Source organism: Diprion similis, chromosome 13, assembly GCF_021155765.1.
Source record: "Diprion similis isolate iyDipSimi1 chromosome 13, iyDipSimi1.1, whole genome shotgun sequence".
NCBI lineage: Eukaryota > Metazoa > Arthropoda > Insecta > Hymenoptera > Diprionidae > Diprion > Diprion similis.
In genome coordinates, this window is record NC_060117.1 from 8,685,555 (window position 1) to 8,705,640 (window position 20,086).

Sequence of the window (20,086 nt, forward strand, 5' to 3'; positions counted from 1 at the left end):
GACTGAAAGTATAAAAATTCATTCTATTCGCTCATATTAGATTCACCATTTTGAATTTTGAAAATTTCTCAGATCTGACCCGATTTTTGAAATCACCGACTTCGAGAACTCTGATATACTCATTTAGGGTATGTATTTTAAAAATTTATCCTATTCGCTCATATCAGACCCACCATTTTTCATTTTGAAAATTCCTCAGATCAGACCCCATTTTTGAAATCAGCGACCTCGATAACCCAGATATACCCATTTTCAAGTAATTTGACCTCACGGAAAAATGTATCCTTCAAAGGGTTAACACGGTCACGTGACATGATGCGCTAAAAAGCCGTCAACCCCTCGTTTCGAGTCACTTTTGGCCAGACTGTACACCCACCACCCCCCGAAACGCGCAGCGGTTCGCGGACACCGCGCGTACAACAGGTATGCGACGTATTATAGATATAATCACGGGCACCCCACTCATTGGCGGCACAACCCCGGCGTCGCGACGGCTGCGGCCGCCCCCAGCGAGTTCCGTAGGAGCGTCGTGACGCGGGGCGGTGCTGCCGTCACTCCCACCGACGCGACGCCGCACCACGTGGTCCGCGATCCAGCCACCCGCGGGTGTCTGCGGAAAACGCGTTCTTACTTCGTCCGCGTTGCCACCGCGTTTCCTCGTCAGTCGATCCGCCGTCGCGCGAGCTTTCAGGTGCGGTCGTCGTGGCTCCGTAAGCTTTTCTATAACCGCTATCGGTTCGCCTCGAGTCGCCGACAGATGCGGTAAATCCCACGTGGACAAGCGCCAATCGTCAAGGATGCAGCCCCCGTTGCCACTCGGATGTACTGGACTCATTTCAGTAAGCGGCGGCTCGTCCGCAACCGCGATAATCGCGATCCGCCCGGTCTTTGTTAAAAAAAACGCCGAGGACAAACTTACAGTGATGAAAAATCCCTTGCCGGTTTTTTGATAATCGACTTTTTGAACTGACGCTTAATCACCCGATTCTTCAGGGTTTCGATCCTCGTATAGAATCGTCTTTTTATTCACGTAAATCGGTCGAATAATAATTCACGAGAATTTATTATAAATTTAAACAAAATCGCAACGACTGGTAACGAGTTCTTAAGAAACGATTTTTTATGTGCAACAAGTCATCGGTTATCACTCGATTTTTCAAATTTTCGATTAAAGTAGAATCGACTCTTTGTTCACGCTAATCGATCAAATATTAATTCACGAGAATTTAAACAAAATCGCGACGACTGTTAACGAGTTCCTAAGAACCGATTTTTCATGTGCAACAAGTCATCGGTCATTACTCGATTCTTCAAACTTATGATTACAGCAGAATAGACTGTTTGTTCACGATAATCGATCGAATATTAATCCACGAGGATTTATTATAAATTTAAACAAAATCGCAACGATTGTTAACAAGTTCTTAAGAACCGATTTTTCATGTGCAACAAGTCATCGGTTATTACTCGATTCTTCAAATTTACGATTAAAGCAGAATCGACTCTTTGTTCACGCGAATCGACCAAATATTAATTCACCAGAATTAGAGCAAACTCGCATCGATTGTTAACGATTTTTTAAGAACCGATTTTTTTTTTGTGAGCAAGTAATCGGTTACTACTCGAATCTTCAAAGTTACGATCATCGTAACGTCGATTCTTTCTTCAGGCGAATCTATGAAATATGAATTTATGAGAATTCGAGCAAAAATCAGATCAATTGTTAACGGTTTTCTAAGAATCTATCTTTATGATTTGGAATTGATCAGTCGTTACTCGATTTTTCAAAGTTACAATTACCGTACTATCGATTCTTTTCACAGACTTGAATCGATGAAAATAATATCAATTTACCAGAATTTGAGTAAAAGTTGATTCGATTGTTATCGATCTCAGAAGTATCGATCTTTTTGATGTGCGATTACCCGATCATCATTCAATTCTTCAAAGTTTCTTGAATCTTTTCTCGCGCGAATCGATCACGTATTAATTGACGAGATTTGGAGCAAAAATCAAATTAATTGCAAACGATTTTTTAGGAATCGATTTTTCACCTGCAATTAACCGGCATCGCTCAATTCTTCAAAATTCAAGTCATTGTGAAATCGATTAATTCTTTACATGAATAAATAAATCTCGCAAAGAATTTTCTACATTGAAAACGGTTGTGAGATAAGTGAAATCGCGTGAAAAGATTTAGAATATCCCTGAAAAACGCTCTTTAAATCTATTTTCGAATATTTAAGCAATCTCATATGAACTTTTCAAGCACTTACTGAAAATCTTTGGGTATCATATAGTTCACATTCGTAATTAGTATCAAATGTGGCAGAATCCATATTTCGCTAATTCAAAGAATTCTCATTTGATCCAAAAAACAAAATGATACAATGAAACCAAAATTTCCTCTATAAACTAAACTCCGTTTATTACAACGAAGGATACATTGCTTTTCATAAATTGTGTCAGCGTGCTCGTATAAGTCATAACAGGTAATTTGTTTTATTTCATTCTGGTTTTTTGTATGCACCAAATTTTCAAAATCCTAAACTACAGCACAATTTCCAAGTCATTAACACCTCGGAAAGTATCTTCAATTCTCTAATTCTGCGCCCGGACTGCTGACCAATTCTTACATTGGTTCATCCTTATCATAAATTCTCACTCTGAACGGAGAGGAAAAAAGAAAAAACTCTAGACAAAACTGCTAGAATAGAGGGAAACGTCAGGTTTTTTCGTAAAATGTACGTTGTAAAATTCAAAATTTGGGCTAAAAAAAAAAAAAAATTGCAAAAAGCATCGTCTGCAGATGAAAATCTGCTACATTTATAGTAAAAAAAATACACTTGGCATGTCCCTCTTTTCATGCAGTTTCAAGTGAAATGTGTTTTTTTTTTTAGTATTTCCGTGTGATTGTTTCTTGCAATGATTTACACCGACTTTGTTATAGAAATAAGTTGGCATTCATTTGTGAAATGAATATTTTATTGTAATTTATATGACTGTGATACTTACATATTTTTCGTTTTAATTTTGAAACAAAGCAATTGCATGGACACAATATATAGTTTAGAAATCTCTAAACTAGTAGTTGAGAAAGGTTGAAAAAATTTTCTCTCCTACAGACTCGAATGAAACTTGTTATTGTTTTATTTTTCATTTCAGTCAAATTATGGCACCTTATTATTTTCGCAATATTCAGGTGTGATTATTAATAGCTTGAGCTAAGGAATTTCAAGTAAGAATGAAAAGTATCGTGTGCAAATTTTTTTCTAATCTATCTGAGACTGCACATAGATAAAATTAGTTCATTTTCTTTTAAAAGCCATGACTCGAAAAATTGATACTTCTCATTTTCTCAGGAATACTTATCAACTCTATAATGTAATGTCTCCCTCGCATCTTAAATACAGATGATAGATACTTATGTGATACTTCCGTCATTTCGTAATTTCAAAAATTGAAACTTTATGTTTACGTTTTCAGTCTTGTTGAACAATCTTCAAATTCTTTCGCAATATGCTATGATATTTCTGATGACATGTAATAGTTTTTTCCGAAATATTTTGATACTTTCGTAGGAAATTTTCATTTTTCCAAATTTACTTTGGGATATTCATTCAGGGGGATTTTCAGTATTTTGTTTGATTTTTAATTCATGTCGTGGTGTATTTTTATCGATTTTTTTTTCTACTAAATAAAAGAAAAAAAATTCATGAAATTTTAATATGAATATTAAAAGATCACCCGAAAAAATCTAAAGAAACTAAAAAATTAGGAGCGACCTTTAAAAATTCAAATTTTTGACCGAAACTTTCGGAAACTTATTTTTTTTTTTGGTCTATAAAATTATAGAGTAACGAGAAAAAAATTGAAAAAAAAATTCGATTTTTGACGATTTCTGACGTTTTGAAAAATGTGGAGCGACCTGTTAAAAACTTTTTTTTGAGCTGTCCTTTGGAGTGGGCTCTTAGAACATCAAAAATTGACATTTTGTAACACGAGACTCAGAAAAAAAAAATAGCCGGTTTTTTTGCGACACCCTAATATATACATGTATACTCCGACGAAATGATTTGTCAAGTGTTTTTGAATTATGCTCTTCGACCACAATCAATTATGCAAATTAGATAGCGCTTATTATTTGTAAAAAATTTTGACTTCAGACACACAAGAGACACTTTTAACTACAAACGCGATAAAGTGCGGTGGGTCATGCAATATGAGGCGCGATTACCGCTCACGAGACTGCATTCGCAGTATAACCCAGTCTTCTAGTTAGTTGGTTCATACATACAAGAGGCTTGAGGATAAGCGCGGCGGGTCACCCTTGCAGTTTGCTTTAATTCCCATAACGCGAGGGTCCTGCATGAGTCTCGGTAATTGCACAAAGTTTATCCCTTCGATGCCAATTACCCCTATATTAGCCGATGTCAAACGGATCTGTCAACCGGTAGGAAGTGAACATTTTTCAATGTTATTAAATTCCATTGCTGCGGTTCAGGTGCTGATATAGTTATATCAAATGTTCGCGGTATAGCGAAGAACTTAGAGTAGCTAATATAATACGTATAATTACGAAACCCCATTTCTTTTTTACTATTTAAAATGGAAACAAACTTGTAACTTGCGGGTTTTGGCTAGAAGCATCGAATTTTTATTTTTTTTTCGATTTTACATTCGCCATTTTGGATCCGTCATCTTGAATTTAGAGATTATGAAATTCTGACTTCAGATTCGTGATCAGTGACCCCAAAACCCCCGAGTAACAAGTTCTGGCCAGAATCATCGAATTTTTAGCTATTTCGGTTTTACATTCGCCATATTGGTTCCACCATTTTGGATTTAGATATTATCAAATTCTAACTTCAGGTTCGTGATGAGCGAACCCAAACCCTCCGTTTGAAACAATTTAGCTCAAAATATTGACAATGAGTGGAAAAACGTGTGACCGAAAAGGTTAAGAATAATCAAATTTTCTAACTCGGTTCCCAGAATCTGTTTTCTGCTCCAAGTTGCTGTAAAATGAAGTGAATTTTAAAAATGATTGATATGCTAGAAAATCAATTATTTGTATTGTCTTTGACATCTTTGAAAAAGTCATGAAAAATTTCTAATTGCTGGTAATATACAACCCTTAACTATATTTTCTCTTCTCCCCACAATCGAAAAATATGCTTTTGATTAGAGACTAGATGAATATAAATTTTGTAGCTGTAACCAGATAATCTGGCATGTGTTTACATTATAGTTAGTCGTACTATATTTCATCGTAACTTTTGCGATAATTTTATGTTGGTGTAACAGTGAATCGGCCTTAGTGCTTTATTTATTTACTTACAACCACAATCACCCTAAATAGTTGATAATTGTGCCACATTTTCTTACGAGTCTACAAATTCTAGACTCATGAATTACAACTCCGATTCGTCTTTTTTGCAATATTTCTGACACGCCGTGAGTCCGTATGGTCTGTACGTATAAATAACGTGAGAAGTGTATTGCAATGAGATTCTTAAGTAAAGAATAAAATGTTGTGCGAATCACTATGGCCGAGTATCGGCTAATAGGCAATTACTGCTGCAGCTTTGAAAAACTCGACAGATTTTTACGTTTAAAGACACTGACGCGTTCTGTATTTAATAGAGTGCTTGATAATTCATAAATCTGAATACAGAGTCGACTTCGTATAACCATAAACGTATTTTCTTTGCCAGTGATAAAAAGAGGTACAGCTGCATTAGCCAATTAAGCTTCATTTCCCCGGGCACAGTTATCGCGAAGATTGTGAATTCTGCATTACCGCGTGAGAAGTAAAACCGGATTATGTCGCAGTTGCTTCCATCCAAACTCGATCTTTATACTCACGTTAAGTTATTAGTTATCTTTCAAATACTTCCGTTAAAAACTTTGAGCCAATATTTTTTCTCAAAAATTTTTGATAAGGTACGTGAAATTAATTTAACAATTTCAAGCGGTTAATTAAAACTTATAGAATGATGACGAGTTGGGTAAGATTATTATATCACGAATTGGTGTAGAATTGAGTTTTCTTCGAGTCGAGTCTTTTCAATCCGAATTTTGTGAAGATTCATCATGAATTTCACTTCTCAAAATCATGAATGGGAAGCAAAAACGTCATAAGGTCGAACAATGGTTTAAAAAGTGTTACCAAAGCTGATCTGGTTATCATTAATCTAAAAATAACTGTCTATAACACATCGAAAAAAAATTTGAAACACTGAATTTTAACCACAATCATCCCATCGAAATTAAAACATCAGATAAATCGCGTTATCTTCTATCATTTTTTCACAAACAAATTCATATTCTTTTTCCGATTTTGACGAACAACACTTTGTTCCTAAATCATATCCGTTTTATTCTGGATAATAATAACGTACTTCTTACTTAATCACCTTCTGTAAGTTAAAATTATTGCATGCATGAAATTGTTGCAGAAAATCTGTCCCAACCGAAGTGTAAGGAATTTATTTATAAGCATGTATGATGATTTATTTCTCATTAGAACCAGATGAACTGTATTCATTTTTTGGTACAAAAAATAATAGAACAATGCAATTTATCTGACGTTGTAAACAATGTAATATTTATTATTAGTTGAAATGTAGGATTTTGAAATTGTTTTCTCGATTACAGGATCGTTCTTAGCTAGTCTCAACATAATGAATTTCAGTTTCTCTCTCTGCGCCCACGTTTTACTTCAAAACATTTTTTATCCCCACCCAAAACCCTGGAGACATGATCTAATTGACATTGAAAGAGGAGTTTCTTAAAAATGTTCAATTTTCGTAGTTTCGTCGACGCTTAAGGGAGGATTTTCTTTTTTTCGCTAAATTTATCACTTTTTTTAAATTTCCTTGCGAAGAATGTATACAGCGGATCAATGCAAAATTTGACGTATGGATTTATTTATCCTTCATCTATTCACGAAAAAATTGAAAATCATTTGCTCCCAAAAATATGTCTTCCACCCCCCTCGACGCGCAATGATTCCCAGTTGACGGTGTGCATAATTTGAGTCTTCCCATTGATCCTGCAATAAAAACTCAAAAACATTTTACTTTACACACACGTAGCTATCGTTCGATGAAGCGAAAAGGAAACCAAAAAAAAAATAAAAAAAATTGCGGTTCCGGGGATGTTTTGAATTCAAAATGTTGATTAATCAAAAAAAAACAAAAATTGCTCATTCTTTTTGTTACAAACAAAAAAATATCCAACGTATCGCTTTTTTTTCATCAGACGTTCGAAGGACGTCGACTGAGCATGCTTTCCAAATTAGAAGGCAATCGGTTGAATAGTTTTTATAGGCGTCGAGTACCTAGTTTAGGCGCATTTTTTTGGGAAATGCTATTTAATTTTTTTCTAAATAGATAAAAAAATAAATAATCCACATGTCAAATCTCAATTTAGAAAATTAGAAAAAGCGATAAATTTAGCAGAAAAAAAAGGAAGAAAATTTCAACTCCCCCCTTAACTTGCCTCTCGGCTTCGACAGCAGTTTCTTCAACTCAGAGACTTCGCTTACGTTACGGCTCGTAGTAGATACAAGTGAGAGTTGTTCGAGCATTAACCTCACGTCGATTAGCGAGACAGGATAGCCGTGTACCTGCCTGCCCGGTGGATACGGTAACAGCTTCCACGAACAGGAAAATGTCATAAAAGTGTAATGAAACATTGCTTACGTTGGGTAAGAGTTGTTACGTACAGATAAACATCGGCCGAATCCTCGCTGAACTCGCTACGTCGATGTGGAAAAGTGATACCCATGCATGTATTAGTCAATTATACCTACCTTATATCCACATCGGGTTACAACCCTTGTATATCGGTTCGGAATTCACATTCACGAAATGAGCTGACATTAATTTATCATCATCAACTGCGGTGTATGAGAAATTTGAAATAATATTCGTGTAATATCGGTACTCGGACGAACTTGATAGCACAGAACCACAAATTGAAAGAAAAAAAAATTTGGGGGCATAAATGAACGTGATTTATATGTATTTTAGGATGTTGAATTCAAAACCGTTGAGCTTTTACCTCCAGCATGTCAGGATTTTTCTGCAATCGCAAAAAACGTGCTAAAATAGCTATTTATGTGGCATGCCCGTAAGCCGCCTGTTTTTTTTGGCAAGGATAAAGATTTCAGGACGAGCTAAAGGCGAGCCGGAAGCGAGTACTGAAATTATCCGAGCCAAAAAACGGTTCACGGGCATGCCACATACAATATTTTTTACGGTACGGGCATTGAAAAGCAAAACGAAGAGTGAGGTTATGTCACGATCTGTTCGACGAAGCTACTTTATTCGACAGTTTGGGAAGCGCACTTCGAACTGCGCATCAAAACTACGGAATAAAGACTTTGTCCCGCAACTTTGTTCGCTGCCGTATGAAGCGTCACTTTACGTAACGAAAACTGCCACAAAAAGTGGACTTTTCAATGCCCATGCCGTAAAAATAGATTTTTTTGGATGCTATTCCCCAACCCCCCAAATCTAAAAACCTAAAAACCAACGAAATCTGACCTATGAATCCCGAAACCACAAACCCTTGAATTATAGTCCTAAACCCATTAACCTCAAACCCACATGCAAAAAAATCAATTTTTAGCACGTTTTTTGTGATTATATGAAAATCCTGAACAAAGCTGAACGGATTCGAATTCATAGCAGACGTGCATTTATACCCGGCAATTTTTTTTTTCAATTTGTGGTTCCGTGTAATTTGCAGAATGAAACAAACAAATTTTTGTCAAATAACCTGTATATGATCGTTAACTCTGTTTTGAGGTACTTCTTTTCATTCTAATGCGTAGATTTTTGTCAAACTGCGAGTCGAATTCCGTTACAAACAGGTATATTCTTCTTTAACCCTTAACTGACACCTTTATCTGATATAACAGTGCTACCACCATGGAATCGTTGAAGACCCGAACCGATAATTACTTGCTTTATCAACGAAGCAATTTGATATTTTCACAGGCATTTTTTTCAATAATCACTGAGATGTCCTCTACAAAACAAAAACACATTTTCAAACTCTCAAGTTACGAAAATCTCGATTCAAAACCCTTACGTCACGAACGACCCCAATCGGTGCCAGTTAAAGGTTGAAGCTTGTAGAATGGTTTAATGAAATTTTCTTCTGTGTGGAAATCCAACGTATAGGTCATATAAACAAACAAAATACGTGATGATTGATAAAGACGAATTTTTTTTCTCGAGGCCATAATTTCTACGATAAAAGTTCGGATCGCAATTAGCTGGTACATACAAATGTATAATAATTGGTCGAATCTTGGGCGAAAGGAAAAAGATTGTTCTTGCACCGAGATATCCGCAATCTTGTCTCGGTAAGAACCTCGAGAATCTGACGGTTGGTCTGGCGATTAGATTGCAAATAAAACGATCAATTGGCGGTCAAACGCACTGCGCTTTTGCACGTGATACTAATTAACCGTGACATTAAACACTGCAGTGATAAATGACGTATGAATTTATTCGATTCTTTCCTGCTATCCAACTCCACAGAGAATCAAACTCGTTCAAAACGAGTTCGAACCCAACTAGAACGTTTAAAGTAACGAGACCTCGGTGTTTTTGATCCGATTTCAACGATTTTGGGTTGCTTTTCTTCGACATACAAATCTCAATGATTCTCTGATTTTTTTACAAATAATCGCCTTCGGCATTAAATTTATTTTCCAGTGTTTTTAAATAATTTTTGAACATCTAGTAAGCGAGAAAATTGAGCACGTTATAATCGGAATCAAAAACACCAGAGTTTAATAATTTTGAATCTTCTGATTTTAGAAACTTTTTTCAAATTGCCTTTGTGTTTATTATTTCGCGGTGTTAATTCCCAAAGCGTGTGAATTTTTTTTCATCCATTCTCAATCGTTCCGTAGACTTATTTTCAAGTTAAATATTGAAAAAAAAATTTTACACCCTTTCGGCTCATAATTTTTCCATTTAATAATTAGCTTGAAAATAAATCTACGAAATGATTGGGAATGAAATAGCTATTTATGTGGCATGCCCGTAAGCCGCCTGTTTTTTTTTGGCAAGGATAAAGATTTCAGGACGAGCTGAAGGCGATCCAGAAGCGGGCCGGTAGCTAGTACTGAAATTATCCGAGCCAAAAAACGGTTTACGGGCATGCCACATACAATATTTTATACGGTATGGGCATTGAAAAGCAAAACGAAGAGTGAGGTTATGTCGCGATCTGTTCTACGAAGCTATTTTAATCGGCAGTTTGGGATGCGCACTTCGAACTGCGCATCAAAACTACGGAATAAAGAATTTATTCCGCAACTTTGTTCGCTGCCGTATAAAGTGTCACTTTACGGAACGAAAACTGCTACAAAAAGTGGACTTTTCAATGCCCATGCCGTAAAAATAGATTTTTTTGGATGCTATTCCCCAACCCCCCAATGCCCATGCCGTAAAAAGAAAATTATACGCGCTCTTGGCATTAGCACCATAATTTGTCCTACTACAGAAAATCTGTTCAGACTTATTTTTATCACATACCAAGGATGATGTTTAACTTCACACTTGTGTTCCGACGTGCAGCCGACATCTTTACCACATGTGTGAAACTAGATAATGCAAAAAATCAAGTTATCTATATGCATATGCCAATGTATTATGAAATTACAGTTACAAAACACTACTAGCAAATGTCAGAAGCCTTGGAAAGACCGCTCGTTATGCTTGTTACGAAAGAATTTTACTTCAACTGTATTTAACTGTGGGACATAACGCCTCGTGAATCCTGACAGCTCTTGCACCCTTCAAAAGCGATTTTAATAGTAGACTCAAGTTGTAAGAAGAATCTAAGCACGTAATTATCCGTGTGGAAATCGGCTGCTGGCCTAAATCCCGATCAATGTTTGGAACTCAGAATGATCTTCAATAAAATTGTCAGGTTTCATCGGTCTAAATCGTCTGAATACTTTGCACTACAGTTCCAATTTTCGAAAAGGAAAATTAAAACTTGCCAGTCAGAGATGACTTTTCGACGGATCCAAATTTTCAAAAGGTCGTCTCTAGGTTTTGAGTGGTAAAAATTCTCGAATAGAATCAAATTTTCAAATAATTTATACTTCCAAGTGCTCAAGAATTTTTAATCATCCAATCAAAGTTCCAAGTGTTACTAATTTTTGAAAGTTTAGAACCCTCGAGCATTTCAAGTGTCTAAGGCATATATTTCGTGATTGATTGGAATACTTTGGCATTTTTACCCTCAGAAAATTTGATCCGAATCAATAGATATGACAACCAGTTCATGCGATGACTGATCCCGAATTTTCACAATTTCCCAAAAATTTTATATTAGAGTGGGAGTACGGATCCTAATTTCGAAATCTAGCGACAATACCAATTCCTGAAGATAAGAGAGATAAAACCACTGGAAGAGATGATTAGAGGTAGAATTGAACACTGAATAATCTTGGTGTCAGAAAAGTCGTTAACCGTCGCACTTAAGAAGATTCTATTTGGTTGGATGTTGAAACTTCATAAATTTTAGGTAGTTCGTGTTACGTACAAATAAATCCAACTCCAACTTCAACTTATTGTGTTGAAAGCTCGAAAAAGTTCCTTTCTCATCCAAATACATGCAGTATTTTGAAAGTTTTATTATAACTTGACAAAGTTTGCGTAAACCTTGTAAAATTTTTGCAGTAATTTTTATGATTATTCTTATTGCAGTGACCATAATTTTTTCGAGCATCTTGTTACCATTTTGAGCAGTTGATTATTATCTACGAGTTCGTTAATTGAATTGGCTTTCTCGACTAAAAAACTCCTTCACTCCTTTCACTCCTTGGTTCGAAACATATATTCCGGCGTATGCGTAGTTTGAATTTTTCTTTGCAACCGACTGAATTGTAAGAGCGAACGAATTTCACGGGATAGGAATCTCCTTAAGAATTTTTTTAGCATGAGGTCACGTGATCAAATCAAAGAGTATTTTACGAGAACCGGTCTAAATTTTTCTCAAGACTTCGAATCAATTCGGATGTTCCTTTTTTTGCAAAATGATCGTGTTATTGTAAAAAATGCGCTTTGATCCCTAAGAGTTGAATAAATATCGTACAGATTTGAAATCCATTTATTTCGCTGCGAGAAGGATTTTGAAGTCATTTGCCGAAAATTATTCGATCATTAACCCTAGAACGATAACGAGGGATGAAAAAACATCCCACGCAAATTAAAATTTCCCGCCACTATCGTTTTCAACACGAGACACATCATTTTTTTACCAATTTTTTGGAACTTACGCAAAAAGTTTTTTGGCTGACGTGATTCTTTATTAAAAAACAAAGAAAATCAGACCCCATAGGATCCACAAAGATATAATGTAATCGAGAGATGGAATTTACAAGGTCGAGGTTTTTTTACCCCCCGTTGCCGTAATGGGTGAAAAAAAAAAAAAAAGTGACGTTACCATTCTAGGGTCAATTCGAATGCTGTTTTGTTGGCCCTATAAGCTGACGAGAAAAAAAAAAATCAAAATAAAATAAACATCGAATTCATATTGAACGAAAAATGGGATCAAATCTTGAAAATATTCTCACAACTTTGGGTCGATCACGTGACCCCATACCCCAAACACCTCAAGCATCCTGAAGAGCTTGTCCTCGGCTAGACGCGGATCGCGAAACGTGTGCCGGGTGTTCGGAGTGACGAATCGACGGGTGAGTGGGCTACGATTACTTGTAGATGGGGGTGGGCTACCGGCGGACAGTGGGGGTGTTGTCGGGGGCGGCGCCCAGGTCGGCGCCGAGGCCTGCGTGAGCCCTTGTCCAGGTTCTCGTAAACAGCAGCGTAATCCACGGCGACGAGAAGAGGAACGGGAAGCCCAGGATCAATGGCAGCTGCCGGCGGAAGAGGACCACGGGCCCCAGATCCATCGCCAGGAACAACCAGTGGACATGGTGGCCCAGGAGATGGCTCAGGGCTACACCCAGCTCCTTCGCGGCGGGCAGGAGCCCCAGGAGTTCATATCCCTCGAGGAACTTAAGCCGAGGCTGCAGGATCAGGACCACCACGGATACAGTCAGACCCACAACGAGGTCCAGACGGTTCCGGCTTCACCTAACGCGGCTCTCTATCACCACTCTGGACAGCAGAGGTCCTACTACAATCTCACCCCGGTCCCGAAGTAAGTGGAGAACGAATGTTGAAGTCTTGACCTCGCTGATGTGGTGGAGTGATGGGTATTGGAATTGTAGGCCAATGAAGCACGTCACGTCATTTTCTTCCGCCAATGTTCGACTCTAGAAAGGACCTTCCTCAAAACGATATGTACATTTATTTATATTGTCAGGAACAGAAGGAAAATTGAAATAAGGATCCAATCTTGGACCTACATGGATACGATGAGCATGATTGTATAACGATTATGACGTTGGAATTTGTTTTCCACAGTAATTTTTTTATATTTTTTGTGTAAGATACATTGTGGAAAGCAAATTTCAACGACATAGTACAATCATGCTCATCGTATCCATGTAGGTCCACGATTGGATCCTTATTTCATTCTTCTTTTTGATCTTGACGGTGTAAGCAAATGTATGTTATATAGTCCTGAGAGTCCTTACTCGGATCGAAACGTCAACGGAAGAGAATGATGGGACGTACTTCGTTGACCTACAATTCTGATATCCATTACTCCACTAGGTGGAGAACGCTTTCGTACAAGGTCCCTGTATAGTCCACAAGGTTAAAGTTATGTTAGTTGGGAATTCGAAAAATGGTTAGGGAAGTCAGGATGAAGTCAGAGGATTTTCTAATTCATAGCCAGAGGATTTTGGGGCGATATTACAGAAGGAAGAATATTTAAGGCTTGCACCATGATGAAGCATAATTTTATAAATCATTTGTTACATATCGTGTTTGGCTCCATTAAATAAATCAGACGTATTTTTAAATGCCGATTGATCCGCGGCTGTATTTGTTGTAGATAGTTGAATCAGGGCACTATTATACAGGGTGGTTGGTTGTAATCACTACAGGCGAATATCTCAAAAACTAGTAAGAGACCCAAGAAAAAGGTTTACACATAACTTGGATATGAGTAGTTAATAGCAAGATCAAATACGAATTCAAAAGTGGGTAAATAAAATTTTGGTATTCTTTACTATTACCTTACCTCTATACGTGTTCATTGTCCGAAAAGGTTGTGATCATAATTTATAATGGATACGAAAATTACAAATATTCGTTTTGAACTGGACAATTTCGTATCCGCAAGTGAACTATTGTCAATGGAAGTGAGAAACGGAGGCTTTTTCGAGTTCACCTATTAAAAATCTGACGTTGAACTCAAAAATTGGGAATCAAAAATTAGGACATCGGTTGTGTGGCGATCAGAAACGCGAGAAATAAATTGATTTGGACGAAGCTTGTTATCCGTGGGGTTTTGAAAATGCCGGTTGCGTGTTGAAAGTTCAAAAATTCTGAACCTTAACTTCAGAATCTCAATCGACGACCTGAAAAACCTCGTGGTATTAAGTATCATCCAAATAAAATGACTTCCTAAATTTTCATCCGCCATGTTGGATCCGTCATTTTGAATTCCCAAATTTTTTGATCGTATTATAATTTTCCTCTGAATAAAATTAGAACTAAGCTACTAGAACGTTTTAGTAAAATAGGTCTAATTACAATAATGGTTTGAATACTATAAGGATTACAAAAAAATTTGGTACGAGTGACTGTTTAATGCGATTTTAGTTGGCAATATTACATTTTCTGTTGAATAATATCAACGTCAATGTATCATTGCACCAACATCAAATTATCACAATGGTGACAAGATAAGAACAAGCATAAATCACATCGATCGAAGAGTCAACATGTAGAAACCAGGATACAAATTTGACAAGCTTTCTCAAGCCACATGTTTTCTAAAAAAAAAATAGTAGTAATAAATTTAGTCCGGTACACTGTGCTTGCATGAGACAGGATAATGTATCAGAATTGACTCAATTCAGGATTAAGGTCATGCAGTACTCCACCATTTACCGACCGAGCAAACTCACCCTTTTTCTTCCGATATTAAATAAACAAACGAACGCAAAGGGTTCAAATTTCGACACTGAATGGCTTTTTTGTAGTGGAATACAGGAAAGTTATTAATATTCCGATTTGAACCCTTCTCGTTCGTTTGTTTATCTGATATAGGAAGAAAAAGGGTGAGTTTGCTCGGTCGGAAAAGGTAGAAATACTACATAACCTTGACGCTAAATTAAATTTCTATAATAAATCATAAGAAAACCAATAAGTAGGTTGATAGAGTCATTTTGGCGTTTGAATTCGCTTACAACCGTCACAAAAATACGTTTTTAGCACCCTAACCTCAAAAATCGGGACTTCGCCGTGATTTCTTGGCTTTCGTGATAAAAACTACGACTCGAAAGTCGTACGGAAAAGGTTTTTTGACCTCGTTCAGTAAAAAAATCGTACCCCTACTAGTTACAAAATGTACTATTTCATTTCAAAGAAAAATAAATCACACGCGATACTTCTTATAGTGAAGTCGACTTACGTGAAAGTTACAAGTCATCACACCAGCCCCGGAATATTGTATTCGAAGGGATGAAATAGAGCAAGTTTGCCTCTTCATACACATGCATATGTATTTCCTGCCAGTCAAAGTATTTAACCTAGTTTCTGGTCGACACTGACACCAGCCAAGGGCAACTAAAGAGACACGAGTCGTTGCCGTAGGTTGTCCCCAAGGCTTGTAATCCCATTAATACTCACGTGAGGTTCGCATGCAGGAATGTGTGTGTGCACCATGTGAGTACAGATGTTGAGATTTCGTCATGTCCAAATGAAAATAATATCAGAATCATGACAAGTAAATCATGAAAAGTTTTTTTACTAACTGCTGATTGAAATTTTTTTTTCTCAAACAACTGAATGAAATTATTATCTATCTTATGTGAAAACCTCTCAAAAAGAACAGTTTACGAGCCTCAAGTCCAATTTATTCATCACAGATGCGAATTTGCAGAATTTCCGTGACTATATATACGTGCTTATTAATCAATGATCGATTCAGCTTGCAAGTTTATACTGCAACGGAACTTGACCGAACGCTGGATTATGGCTATTACGGGACTATCGTTGATAATTAGGATGCTAGTTACGTACATGGTTAACTCCAACTGCAACACAAGTTCGCATCGGTTATCTAGATTAACAGATCAAACGAGAGATTGACAGGATTTATGTCCTGCAAATTTGGCCTGCAAGGATTACAATGTGCAAGTAAACACAACTGGGTGTCATCCATTAAGAGGACCAAACTACGAAGAGTGGTATTGAATTTTAGACAAATTGGAATCCTGAAATTCAATTCCCGATTCCTGACAATTTTAAAAATTTATTTCATTCGTAATACTTTGTCACTTTTACTTCCATCGGCAAATATTTGAACCGTTTAAAAAGTTTGCAGTTTTTCGCAATCGATGTATTGATATACTTTTGTTTTATAATATATCAGTGAGTGATGAAAATTTTACTACGGAATCATAACCATAATTTATTATTTGCTTCGGAAATATTATAAGTGAAACGCGATTTTGTAGACCGATTTCTTTCCCAATCTCGTCATCGTAAGAAATATAATTATCTACCAGGGAAACGAATCGTTACAGTCGAGCTCGCTCTACCGCGACATTGATTTTCTAGTAGTTTTTTTTTATAATACATTCTTTTTATTATAATTCTTTTTTTTATAAGTCATAGAAGCAATTTTCATTTCTCTGGACGTTCTGATTTTGTGATCTTTGAACCACGCGGGTTTAGATCGTTTGGAATATTCTAGATCACCTAAATTGCTGCATGTGGTTCCCATATATGTATTTTGGAATATCGGCGGACCACTAGGATTCTACGATCCCAGTATAAGAGAGAAAATAAGCAGTTTCTAATATTGTAGAATCTCGTCGTTTGGGCTCACCGCGAAAATCCACTCATTGAATTCCACGAGCTAAGAAATGTAAAAAAAATGTGTGATCTAGTGATATATTTTAGAATGTATCATATATTGAACTTCTTTCTTCTCTTCTGCCAACATATCCAAGTATAATCCAATCGTCACATTACAACACCTAGAAAAATTCCTAGTTGTGATTACTATCAAACTGTAATTTTTTTCACTTCATACCAAAACATTATAATTCTCGGTACTAAATGAAAATGACTTTTGCAGCTGTAAATAGAAAGTCTAGAATGTATTATTATTTTTTTTGATTATGGTCACTCCTATTACATCGTATGTCTTGCATAACTATAATTGCGATAACTTGATGTTAATATAACAATTGATCCTAGGCCTTATTTAACTAAAAAAATATAATGAAGCCAACCAAGAGATTTGCCGTTGTACTAACCAGATGAAATTGACAACTATAATTACACTATAAATACGAAATTTTTTGTTCTTATTTTTGAATCATTCCTAGAATATTTCGACAGTTGTCGTAAACAATTCCATTTCAATAAACTATTTTACCCATTGTACACGGCATCTTTCGCCTCTAGAATATGCAACCAAAGTGACACGTTCAATTCAGGTTGACAATCTCTTACTGCTTAGGTAATGTAGGGATCTACTATATCGATTGCGCATTCGTTTGCTACCCTCCCATTTTGCGCGCTATCGAGTGAGCGAATCCCTACATTACCTAGGCTATTGCCAACCTAAATTGGCCGAGTCATTTCCGTTGCTTCTTCCCAGGGCGACAGATACAGTGTCGTTGGGTGTACGTCTGTAACGAATGAAATCTTTACCGTCGTGTTCTTTGAAAATTCTAGAAGTTCGTGCTCCTTGGTGTACTTCGACCGGATCGATGCCGGGGTCGAGGACTTGGCCGTACCTGCAGGAGGCGTTGGACCTGGTGGCGGTGGCGTTCCAAACTCTCAGGGTCCGACGGGGGCCGAATCGGGACCCCAGAGGGAAGCGGAGCAGGGAGGTGCAGCGACCGCCTCGCACCATTACCGACAGGCCAGTCATCACCATCATCACCATCACCATCACCACCACCAACAAAGTCAGAGTCAGAGTCCGAATCACTATAATCCTGGCCACTGTACTCCGCTGCACGTCCAGCCTTTCGAATCGCCGTCATCCGTTGACACAGGGTTTGCCCCGTCGATAAGGAAGCGGAAGATTTCCTGGAAGTGAGTGCAGTTTTCCAAGTCCCCTTCTAGACTTTCCATTTTTTCGATGACCATATATTTAATTTTAAATAAATGTATAATAAATAGTAAATATGTAAGTAGCTAGTTTCTGCAGGTTTCTCAAAAAAGTTATCATCATTTTTTAAGACAATTTTAATCATTCACACGATTATACCCATATAGATTGTTTGGACGATTATTTCGGAGAATTCGGGGATGAAACAAGAATAGATTATACTTTCGAAAAACGTGTTATTCGAATAAGAAAAATTCACAGGATATAAGGCATCTCTTAGACTGTAGCTAAAAATCGTATACTTCGGCAGAATTTTTTGTACGACAAAAACTAATGTTCAGTTCGACATTTTTCGGAAAACAAAGAATGTTTCTAATTTGAAACAGATTAGTGAAGAAGCTTTAGTATAATTATTGCATTAATAAAGTGTAATACAGTGCCTCTATGGTTTTCGAAGTCATTGATTAAAAATTCTGAAGTCAAATTTGCTGAATTCAAAATGGCGAATCCACAATTACGTAGTGAATCAAGAAACGGAGGTTCTTAACTTTTACATAAGTTCCATACAGTGCAATTTCACACGTAACGTCGAACAATAGCGTTAAAAAAAAGATTTGTTTCACGTGAGGATTACGCCAGAAAACGTATTCCTGAAATTATTCGTACGCATATTAGAAAATGTACTCATGACGTCACAGCCTGGTTGTCGGTGCCATTTTACCACCACATAACCTTATTAGTTTTCAATTTTAATGGCGGCAAATCGCAATTCTTGGGCTTTCAAATCACTCATGTCACATAAATTAATTAATCATAATCAATAATATACCTGTTCTATTATCCAAACGCGAAAAAACACGGTCAGCGGTCAGCTGTCAGCCTGGTTGCATTAGTTTGATTTTTTCCCATCAGATGTCACATTGCAAAGTGACAATTCCAATAATTCAATTACAGAAAATCATTCCCCGGCAATATTATTGCGGGGATAAGATTATCATTTTATATTTTCGGTCGACGTCGGACAAGATCTGATATATTATAGCCAAAATAAGTGAAATTTAAGGCAATCGGTGAAGACTGATTACAACAACCACTTAAAGATTGGAAAATCAATGCTACTGCAGAAAATGGAAAAAAAATTATGCTACTGAAATGGCAAATACTTGTTTTAATGCGGAAATACAAGGCAGGAAGAATGCATATATGCGGAGGTGTTACTGAACAAGATGCCGTTTCCTGAGCTTGAAGAAACAGAGTTGCAGATCGGCATATTAGGTCTATACACAAGGGTATGCCGGCAGGAAACCTCCAAAGTGTGCAACCGCCACCCCTTACGCCCCATCGAGTAGCGAGTTCCTTTGCACCAGCTGCCACTCGCGTAAAGTCACAAGCCAAGTAATTGCCAATCAAAATGTCGGGTATCCGTCAAAGGGCTAAGTTAATAATTATTACCATCGGAGATATGGATCTTTTGAAATTACCGCAGAAGCTAGGCGGAACGATCGTTTACCAAACGAAGGACGCGAGTACAAATTATGTCAGATATATCCTCATGACTTTCCTGGAAACCATGTTTGTGAAAAATTTGTATCGTAGAATAAATTATTCTTGGATTTTTCTGCAACGACGTTCTTTTAGATTCCTAGAACTAATAATGTTAGAATGAATAATTTTCGGTAACTAAAAATATAATAATAAATAAAAACAGATTCAAAATGACATTGCAGGGTCAATGCCTAAAAATGTTGAAAACTTATTAAACTTCTTTCGAACTTATGAAACTTTTAATATACCATGCATCACATTTTATTTCTACACTGACAAAAAAGTGAAG

The 20,086-nt window shown here is 36.8% G+C and overlaps 1 protein-coding gene across 2 annotated transcripts in view; it reads left to right on the forward strand.

The window, feature by feature from the left end:
• The first annotated feature begins 649 nt into the window (after positions 1 to 649).
• The window catches only part of LOC124414084 (aryl hydrocarbon receptor nuclear translocator-like protein 1), a 52,476-nt gene continuing 33,039 nt past the window's right edge, over positions 650 to 20,086 (forward strand). Inside the window, exons 1-3 of one of the 2 annotated variants that reach the window (XM_046894989.1) lie at positions 650 to 822; positions 12,762 to 13,203; positions 17,871 to 18,236. In XM_046894989.1, the coding sequence (XP_046750945.1) occupies positions 798 to 822; positions 12,762 to 13,203; positions 17,871 to 18,236 (833 nt within the window). In that variant the 5' untranslated portion in view covers positions 650 to 797. Of the gene's footprint in view, positions 840 to 12,761; positions 13,204 to 17,870; positions 18,237 to 20,086 lie in introns of both variants that reach the window. The other variant, XM_046894990.1, reaches the window with a different exon arrangement.